This window comes from Neomonachus schauinslandi, chromosome 13 (assembly GCF_002201575.2).
Source record: "Neomonachus schauinslandi chromosome 13, ASM220157v2, whole genome shotgun sequence".
NCBI lineage: Eukaryota > Metazoa > Chordata > Mammalia > Carnivora > Phocidae > Neomonachus > Neomonachus schauinslandi.
The window spans coordinates 62,417,594-62,428,370 of record NC_058415.1 but is presented as its reverse complement, the minus strand read 5'-3'; the positions used below and the strand labels follow the sequence as shown (position 1 = coordinate 62,428,370).

Below are 10,777 nucleotides of genomic sequence, written 5' to 3'. Positions count from 1 at the left end.
ACTGAATGCTCCTGGGGCTTCTGAATGAATGTGTCAGTCAGTTGCTATTAACTGAAGCAAGTTTAGGGAACTCTGTCTGGGTTGATAGAACACAACCGAAACAGCTGTATGCAATCCATTTTATGATCTGAGCCCCTTTCAGGACAGCTGGACAGTCAGGGCAGAGATCTGGATCCATTAAGAATGACCTAAAATCTTAGATGGACCGTACCTCAGAAGGGTTCTACAGGGCAGGTGGACAAAGCCTCTGCTAGGAAAATTAACATGTGTCATTTGCCAACATGACTGCCTCTTTTTTATTTCCATATAAAATAAAGGAGAGTTAATAAACAAGACTTGGTAAGACAGCACTTTAAAAATTGCACTTGTATATGGAAGCGAACAACCATTATCATTTTGCTATGTCTGATTTATAGGTAATCCTCATCTTTCACCATTTGTTAAAATAAAATAAAGGAAGAGAGAAATTAAGAAGAGAGAATTTCTGCCTTGTTTGCACCACATACATACCCTTGATACAGGAAGTGTATTCTAAAGATCAACCCTTAAGACACATCCTACCCTGGCGAACAACCCTTGGCTGTTCTTGTTTTTAAATACAAAGCCACTATAATTGTATTCCCCAGAAAGAGTTTTAAAACAGTTATATTATCCTTTTTTTTTTTTTTTCCTGCTGGGATAGCATCGTCCAAAAGTGCTTTGTTAGCAATTTCTTAGAAAACCCTCATGAACTATACCCTCCCCTCCCACACCAACCCCAAAGCCTAAATATAAAACACAACCCCAACACAATACTCTGCAAGTTTTCTGGCTTTAGGTTGTAAGGAAAAGTGCCAGAAAGAAAAAAAAAAGTCTTTTCTACAGGAGCTGCTTTTTCTCTTAAGGAAGGACAGAAAATGATAGGTGTCCAGACCCATTCCTCTGCTGCTTAGCAAGTAGGTGCTGGCCACTGAGGCGGCTCCCCGCTCTGGCTGCTCCCGTTCAGAAAGGCAGGGTGTCCAGGAAGAGCTTGTCGATGATGGAAGGTGGAGACACCAAGTCTTCCAGCTTCAGGTAGAAGATACGCTGGAGGCCCAGGGTGCAGATCTTGCGCAGTTCTACCAGCGCACCCAGGACCTTGGGCTCACTGGGCTCCAAAGCCTGTCCCTTACTCTGGTGGTCTTTCAAGCTGCTTGTGATCTTGTTGCATAGCTCCTCCACTCTCTTTGGTTCTTTTAACCCATGTCGTTCTGCAGAGGGATAGAAAAGGGCAAGTTCAGGAAGCGGTTACATCTTAAGAGACTTTGTTTTTTTCTGTTCTTGCTTTTCTCTCTTTTTTTTTTAAAGTAGGCTCCATGCCCAACATGGGGCTTGAACTCATGACCCTGAGATCAAGAGTTGGATGCTCTACCGACTGAGCCAACCGGGCACTCCCATCATTTTTTTTTTTTTTAGATTTTATTTATTTGAGAGAGAGAGAGGGAGGGAGGGAGGGAGCATGAGTGGGGGTGGGGAGGGGCAGAGAGAGAGAGAGAGACAGAAGCAGACCCCCGCTGAGCAGGGAGCCGTATGTGGGCCTCAATCTCAGATTCCAGGACCCTGAGATCATGACCTGAGCCGAAGGCAGATACTCAGTGGACTGAGCCAGCCAGGTGCCCCTGGACACCCCATCTTAAGAGACTCTGCATCCTGAATTGAGGCCTGTGTCTTCTTCCACCAGTTGGGATAGCATTTTACAATCCAAGCGCCTCCCTCTTAGAGGTAACTCATGGCCTTTGGTATCAAACGGCACCAGGGTTTGAATCCCAGTCCTGCCACTTCCTCGCTGTGTGCCCCTGAGTTAGCCTCTTAATTTCTGAGTCCCAGTTTCCTTATAAAATGAAGGTAATGATCATCCCTAATTTAGGGTTTCTAGAAGGACCAACTTAGGTGAAGCACACCGTTCCTGGCCCACAGTCACAGTGAATGAATGACAGAGTGGTAATTATTTTGCAGACATCATCCTACAAAAGCCCTGTCAGGAAGCAACTCTTCTTCAGAGTGACAAAGAAACACAACCAGGCAAATGAATTAACGTTCCCATCTTAACAGGTGGGGAAGGGGGGCGGTCTGTAAGTTCCATTTGCTAATGCAAGGGCTGCCCCACGAGACCCAGCATAAAGCACATTTCTTGTGTTTTCATGCTAACCAGCATTGAGAAGAATCCAGCTTTTCTTTTCCTTGTTTTTGGCCCCCCTTGAAACACCTATTGACCTACACCTGGAGCTCTGTACAAAATACACACGTCTTCCTGCTGTGGAGATGGAAAAGTCAAAAAGAAAGGAAGAGGCCCAGTGTAGCAAGACATGAACACCTGTATCTCGTATTTTATAAAACAAGATATAAAGGGATCCCCATGTTAAATATTATGATCTCCTATTTTATTTTAAGGTTAAGTGATTTTCCCAAAGTCCAAAAGATTGTGTCCTCCTGCCCCAGAGTAATGTTGCTTCTTTAATCAGAAAGGAGCCTCACGTCCAGCACAAATCACTTTGCTCTCCCTCAGCATTTAGATACTAAAGCCTCTTTCCTGAGAGAGGGCTTGGCCCTACTTATTTCAGTCAGGGTTTTTTATCTCTAATATATTTACATGTAAAAGAATAATTCTTGTGGGATGGAAGACATCCTTCCAAAGGGAAATCAAGTGACAGCGTCTAATTTTTCCTGCGTTTATTTCTTCAGTTGGAGGTATGTATTTTTTAATTTTTTAAAATTCTGGTATAATTAACATACAGCATTATATTCGTTTCAGGTGTACAAAAGTGTTCAGTGATTCAACAGTCCTAGACGTTACTCAGTGCTCATCAAGATAAGTATACTCCTAATCCTCAGTTGGGGATATTTTTGTTAGGGAAGTTATTTCCCTAAGACAAAAACAAAAAAGATTCAGTTAGCAAAATGAAGCAAGACCCAGACATTTCTTTCTTCTCTTGCCCTAAATCAAAGGAGGCCCAAGGACCAGGAGTTCTGCACTCTTCCCTAGGTTGGCTAGTTGTGTATGACTTGGGTGAGTTCCTCCTTCTTTAAGGCTTATCTTAAAAGGAGGAGGCTGGATGTAATGACCTCTCAGGTCCCTTCCAGCTCTGATGTGTTATAATCACATTAAACTACAACCATGAAAATTGCCAGCAGCATCTCCGTTGGACTGTACCTTGCAGGCGTCTCACATAGAGCAGAGGGCACTGGTTGTGCTGCCAGACAGAGCTGAGCTGGGTTTCTGTTCTGGTTACTTACTAGCCATGTGACCTCATCTCTTTGAGGTTCCGTGTCCTTCTAGGACAATGAGGATTACAGGGTGGTAGATATACAAGTCTTTATTGTATTCTTCTTCGTTCCTTTCTGTGTGTCTCTTTTTTAAAGATTTTATTTTATTTTATTTAAAAGAGAAAGAGTGTGCATGTGCATATGCACGTAGGCACGTGAGAGTGGGCTCGGGGGGAGGTTGGCGGGAGAGGGGGAGAAGGGGAGAGAGAATCTTAAGCAGGCTCCATGCCCAGCACAGAGTCTGATGTGGGGGCTCGCTCTCACAACCCTGAGATCACAACCCGAGCTGAAATCTAGAGTCGGACACTTAACCAACTAAGCCACTCAGGCCCCCCAAGATTTTATTTTTTAAGTAATCCGTATACTCAGTGTAGGGCTCAAGCTCATAACCCTGAGATCAAGAGTTGCATACTCCACAGCCTGAGCCAGTCAGGCGCCCCGTTTTCTGTGTGTCCTAAATATTACACAATAAATTGAAAGAAAAAGCCCAACTACAATAAAACCTACTTCCACGGGTTATTGTCAGGCTTAACTAAGATGCTGCTACGTGAAGGCCTTCTGCCTACGGCAGCGCGTTACACCCGTGGTACAATCAGCCCCCACAACGGCGCCTGCCGCGTGGCAAACGGCTGGCAACTGCAGGGTCAAACAAAAGGCGGCAAAGTGCCCTACTTCTCAAGCTTTGCAGTGCACGATTTTGCTTTTCCCAGGAAACTATTAGCTAATCAGCCCAGGTGCAAACCTGTCCTCTATGTTTATCTCTACTGCATACATAGTCCCTTTGTTTAGTCTCAAAAGACGTACCCAGGAGTGAACTTCAAGAGAAATTCTGCCTGCAACGGTGTTCTTCCTAAAGTTTTACCCCCCCCCCGCCCCCCAAAACACAAAAAAGCAGACTGCAAGTTTGGCAGTGAACTTCAAGAGCTGTAAAATGTTCATAGGCTCTGACCAAGGAATCCCACTCTTGGGAATTTATCTGAAGGCAAAATTCAGCAGAAGACTAAAACTGTATGCATGAAGACATTTGGGGTAGCAGTATCTATTTAAAAAATGGGAAAAAGATAAGGGGTGGAAGAATAGGGAAACTGCTAAATAGTATATATGCACATAATGGAAGATTCTGCAGACATCAGAAAGGACAAATAGGAAGGCCATGAAGCAACATGGAAAAAAATATATAATACCACATTAAAGACAGAACAGAATATAAAATAGTATCTAAGCTGTGATGACAGCTATGCAAAATTTATTTCTGCTTATAGAGAAGGGTCAAAGGAAACAGAAAAGTGAGAATATTTATGAGATTGTCAGCTAACTCTTTTCCTTTCTTTTAAAATTTCCCAGTTAGCAGTATTTGTATATTAACCTGTTAACATAGCACAATCTGGGATTTGGTCTCTAGCAGCTGTAACATGATCAAACAGTCATCTTGCGGATAGTAAATTCTATTAATACCAAGCTATATCAAATTAGGTTCACAACCTGGGGAGAGATGCCTTTTCCCGGAATAAAACACCAATCCATTGATTTAAACTTTGCCTTCCTTTCAGTGCCCCATGTCTTGCATTATATTCAAGATCCCGTATTCATCTTCAGGATAAAGAAACGGAGCAAGGTGTTGGCTGCGTTTGGGGAGGGGCTTGATTATGGAACCTTATAACTAGACTTTCTCATGGCCAAACTCACACAAGGTGCCTCAGAGTTTTCCCTGCTCTCCAACCAGTTGTGACTGCTCAATAACTATGGCAACCATTATTTATTCAGTGAATTCAAGTGGAGATCGATCCCTCCCTGCCAGCTGGATCAACCCTAGGCCCGGAATTCCTTGAGGAATTCAGAGACACTCCTGTTAGAAGCCAAAGGCACCTTCTTTGTTGTTTCGAACAGCTACTGGATTTGTGGTTTCTTTACTTTTTCAAAAGGGCTGAGATAAAAATTCAGTCTCCATGCAAATTTCTGCCAGCAGTCAGCGAGATTTCCAAATCACCAGGGAGTCACCAAGTGGCGGGGGACCTTCCCAGTAATCTGAAATTCCTTAAAACCCCAATCACTGACGTTTTAGTTTAAGGGACCTTCTTTCTTTTTTGGTGCCTGGTAAACATGGTTGCAGTGCTGACAGACAGAGACTCCATCAAATCTGGGGGAAGTCGGACATTTGGATTTCCCCCTTCCTAGAGAATCACACACAGATTTTCGTGTAAGATCTTTGTCCACCATCAAACAAAACAAGCTCTTCCAGCATTTCTTGCTCTTTGATCTACATCATTTTTATCCAATACTTCTGATTCTGAACTCAGCTTTCTGCATCCAAACCTTTAAGACGCATCTTATAGAAACGGTTAAGTAACGCATTTATGTGTCATGACCGTAGTACATATGAGTTGGAAAGGATCTGAGTGATTTAGTTCACACTCCCACCCAAGACAAAAATCCCTACCGAGACGTCACCAAGATAGTGCCCGGCACCAGCTAGGGAATAACAATATGCTTAGTAGCACTTTATATTATACTCTTTTACTTACATTATTTTATCACACCCTCTCAACATCCTTGTGAATCAGGCAGGACAAAGATGATCTTTATTTAACAGATAAGAAGGCTTAGGCTCAGAGAGTTAAGTGACTTGCCCACAGTCAAATTTAGCAAATGGCTAATTTATTTTGCTCCAAGTCCAGACATGTTTCTATTATACCAGGATGCCTTGAACAACATATTAGAATGTTCTTCATCCTGAGATGAATTCAGCCTCCCTGTAACTCCTTCCTACTTTCTGTGTACCTGATTAACTAATTGGTTAATTACTTCTTTCAACAAATACGTACTGAGTGCCTATTCTGTGCCTAGCAGTGGTATAGCTTTTGGGGTAGGGCAGTGAACAAAACAGACAGACAGACAACAGATCATATTCCTGACCCGTGTGGTGTTGGTATCTAAAGAAACTGTTGGATTCCTATACAATTGTAGCTGTCCCTGCTGAGAGAGGAAGGGAGGCAGGTGGGAGGAGGAAAGAGAGGAGGGAGGGAGGGGGAAAGGGAGGGAATAGGAGAGAGGAAAGAGGGAGAGAGAGGGAGAGACTGAGTGAAATAATATAGCTATTAAGGTCTGTGCTCATGGTTTTCCCTTTTCACCTAGTTAAGATCTACTCATCCTGTATGCAGATCAAATTTTTCTTCAAGGGAACTTTCCTTTTTGCTCCCAGTTTAGATCATGTTCTCCTATAGGCATTCTATTTTTTCCCTTTGAAGGATATAACAGGGCGAAATCAGATATTTATCTGACTCTTGCCTGCCTCCCCCATTAAATGTGAGCTCCATGGGGGCATGGGCTGTGTTTGCCCACCATTATACCTGCAGCACCAAGCTTACTACATAGGAGACACCAATAACTATCTGTTCAATGAACATGTACATGGAGGAACAATGACCTGTAAAATATGATTAAATGATACTAAACATGTAGGCTGCTCAGAATAAATACACAGTTGGAAATTAATGAGCAGCACACAATGGTAAAGAACTTCACAAACTCTAAAACCTACCACATTAGAAGCTTTGGAGCCAGATTCCTGGATATAAAACCTATCTCGGCCACTAATGAGCCCGCTGACTTTGGGTCTGTTTCCACATTTGTAAAATAGGGCTGATAAGGGTACCTGCCTCTTGGGTTGTGGTGAGAATTAAATGAATTAATACATGTGAAGTATTTGGGACAATGCCAGCATATAGTTAAGTACTTAAAAAATATTAGCAAGTATCCTCTATGTCTAAAACTCAACTCATTAACATCTTCAACTCAGCCACTTCTCTGAGTTTGCCTATGAAGGATTTCACCGCCCTCCCCATCGCTCTCATAACCCTGTCTAATGATTCCACCCCCTGGCCATCATAGTTAATCCATTGCAAGAACTTTGATTATTATCTCTGTGATGTTCCTTGCAGAGCTCCTCCTCTCACTCTCACTGCCTCTGGGCTAGGTCTTCAGTAACTATTACCTAGATTGTTTCCATAGCTCTTGGCTGGTCCCTCTGCTTCCCATCTCTGCTGTAATCCATCCCAGGTCCTTCCAAATCTACTTACTAAACAACATTAAACAATAGAGCACATGCAAAGCTCTTGGCGCAGTGCCTGGCACGGGGTATTTTAAAATGGTAGCTATTGTTAATTTCATGGAATCCTAATCACCATTAGCTTTCATTGTCCCTTGCTACTCAAGTGTGGTCCCTGCACCAGCAGCATCAACATTACCTGGCAGCTTGCTAGAAATGCAGAATCTCAGGCCTGCCCTGGACCTGCCTCATCAGAATGTGCAGTTTAACGAGACGCTTAGTGAGTTCATGCACACGAAAGCTGGGGAAGCTCTGCTCTAGCCAGTCCTGGCCCCTACGAGATGCCTGAGCCAGTCTGCACCCAGCATTCATCCAGTCTCCATAAACATAACTCCCCAATGCCGCTTGTCCCAGTATCAAATAGTGCTATTACAAAGTTTTTCTTACATTGAGCTGAATTTTTACAGTTCCCGGTTCTGTCTCTTGGGCACACACAAGAAACAGATTCTCTTCCTCCTGGCAAGCAGAGGGGATGAGGACAGGGTGATGGTAGCCATCAGGAGACCCAATAAAGACAAGCAATTCCTTCTCCTTCCGAGCAGGTCTCAGGGCACAGGGCAACACGGAGACAACAGCATATGGCTGCAGCCAAAGAGGAAAGCTAACATTCACCAACAACCAGGACCTTCCTGCTCTGCTCTGAGCTCCACTTCTTGGGGAAGTCATCTCACTGCTACTTCTCATTGCATATGTCACAGCCTTTACTGCAGGGCAGTCCCCAGAGACACGGAGCCCATGCTGATCAGGAAGCCACAAGCTGGTCAGCAGTCTGTGCTGAGGCTGTGGTAGTGATTCCCAGTCTGCCTGTCTTTGGTTTATTAGAACATGTGTCTGTCTCCCCAAGGAGACCACAAACTCTTTGAGGATGAGGGATTGTGTGCCTGGCGCATAGCAGATGCTCAATAAATATCACTGAATTAATCTGAATTGAAATACGGTAGTCCTCAGGAATTCAGACTATTTTCTAACAACAAAGTGGTGGGCTAAAAATAATTAATTTTCCTAATTTGGGAGACTTTCTGAAGTTCACAATTAACCCATTCATTTAACCAGTATTTGCCATGTGCCAAGACATTTTTAAATGCCAAAGTAATTATAAAGATGAATAAGACTCTTCCTGCCCTTCAAGAAACCCACAGTCTAGTTAGAGAAGAAGAGACACAAATAAATTATTTAATATAATGTGTATGTGCAATTGTAGGGATGCAGGAAATTGTATGGATTCTCAGGAGAATAGCTAGCTCTTCCTGGGGGTAAGAAAATAACATTTAAGATAATAATAATGAAGGTTTGTCTAATATTTTTTTTCTCTTCAAAGTACACATTAGCTCATTTAATCTTTATAGGAAACCTACAAGTAGACACGATCATCTCTGTGAAAAATGAAAAAACTGAGATTCAGAGAGTGTAAGGAAAAAAAGAGAGAGAGTACATAAGAAATTAGCCCAAGACTGCACAGCTAGGAAGTAGCAGAGTGAAGACTTGAACTCAGATCTCCAATCTCCAAATCCCAAGACAATCCCTACCCCTTTTTAAAAAATGATATTGCCCTGCCAAGTTTTACACTTAGTTTTCTTTGCAATGCAGCTGATGGCTATATGGGATATAAAAACAGGGTAACCAGGTAACCATTTAGAATGAGCAGGGGAGCTCTGGGAAGACAGGTGGTGGAGGGTATGGCAGGATCAGCCACCTGCCTGGCTCTTCTCCGTCATTGTTCATTGCTTTCTGTCCCTGGTTCAGCCTTCCTTCCTGTTCCTCAATCTTAGAATTCATGTTCCAACAAGACCAGGAAAAAGACTACAGGCATAAGAGAAAAGAGTCATTTTCTCACTTGAGAAAAGTGAGGGAAAAGAAAGCCGTGGAGAACATTCTTTTAGTGTAGTGATGCCAAATGGCATTTGGGCACTCAAGATTCCCTCCACCATCTGGTCTAAAATGGCCTTTCCAATCTTAGTTCCCTTTTCACTGCATGGGAAAGGCATTTTACTCTGAGGCTAGATCATCATACCAGGCTATAAGATAGATACCACATTGAACCAATCTTTTCCCTGAAAATCCTTTAAATTTCCCCAAAGTGCAGCTCTCGCCACCAGAAGCAGAGAGCCTAGGACCCATTGTGGACATGAGGTCTCTGTCTCATGCTCACTCCAGGACAGACACTCTTCAAGTATGATAGCCTGCACTCTTTTGATTCTTCTTCCTATCCAGATTATATGTGGGATTTAACACATGTGTAATGCAACACCGCTGTACTTGCTTTTCCCCAAAGGAGCAAGCAGGACTTGCTGTTTCCTTGATCTGGAATGTCCTTCCTCTGCATCTTCCCATGGATACACGCTACCTCCTTGGGAAGCCATTCATGACCAGCACATCCACTTTCTCTGCCTGAAAAAAGTGAGCAGTAATCTGGACTTTCCCTGCACCAAATCTATTGCTTCTAAGGACCTGGACACTAACCACCACACATCGAGTTCATTGCATCCCAATCACATATGACTTCCTAGAAGGCTATACCCTTTCTGACAGTAGAATTGATGCATGGCTTATCTTTGCATCCTGAGAGACTGACACCAGGCCTGGCATATAGTAGGCCCTCAATATTTATTTAAACAAATGGATACTTATAAAATGGTAATTCCACACTAACTTTCTGTTTGGGGGTCTTCTTATGTATGAAACATAATGAACTGTTACCAGACCTCACCTCACCGGTATCCCATCAGAAGCAAAGCATTTCTGTTGCTCCCACGTCAGGGATGGGGCACCGGTGAAAGGAGATAGTTAGGGCAGATAAATTGGGGACTTAAAAACATTTGACAACCACAACTGTGCGGAATGAGAGTGATCTGAAAGAACCATTTCCTGCCCCACCTCACCACCTAGTTTTTCACAAGGAGGCCTAGAAACAGGTGGAAGAAGCAGAAGAAAAGAAGTAGAAAATAAAAGCCATGTGTATGCCAACTTCTAATACTGCCCAGATTCTTCCTAATTTTCCTGAAAAAGAGATTTCCTTTTCATGAGTTCTTCCTTGTGGGTTAGGAGCAGACAATTTTGGGATGAGTTTTCTGATGCCAGTAGCCCAGCTGATCACAGCCCCACCATCAGTGGAGCTTACCCCAAAGTCAGGATTTCCTGGGAGCCCATATTCAAATGGAAATGAGTATCTGCAACAACGCACATTGCTGTTTCCCAGACATCACCTTTTCTGCCATTTCCTGATGCTTTCATACATTTCAACCCCCCTCCCAACCAGCAAATCACAAAGTACTGCAAGGTGCAGAAATGAGAGAAGAGGAGCTTATTTTTCCTGTGGGTATTAACCACAGCACCTAGGACAGCTCTGCCCAGGCCGGCAAGACCAGGGGCAGGGACTGGGACTACCCAATG

General features: G+C 43.3%; 1 protein-coding gene across 2 annotated transcripts in view; it reads right to left on the bottom strand.

Moving 5' to 3' along the window:
* Positions 1–837: 837 nt before the first annotated feature.
* NR4A3 (nuclear receptor subfamily 4 group A member 3) overlaps positions 838–10,777 on the bottom strand; it is a 31,975-nt gene continuing 22,035 nt past the window's right edge. For both annotated transcript variants that reach the window (XM_021691497.1, XM_021691498.1), the window contains exon 7: positions 838–1,229. In XM_021691497.1, the coding sequence (XP_021547172.1) occupies positions 982–1,229 (248 nt within the window). In that variant the 3' untranslated portion in view covers positions 838–981. The remainder of the gene's footprint in view (positions 1,230–10,777) is intronic.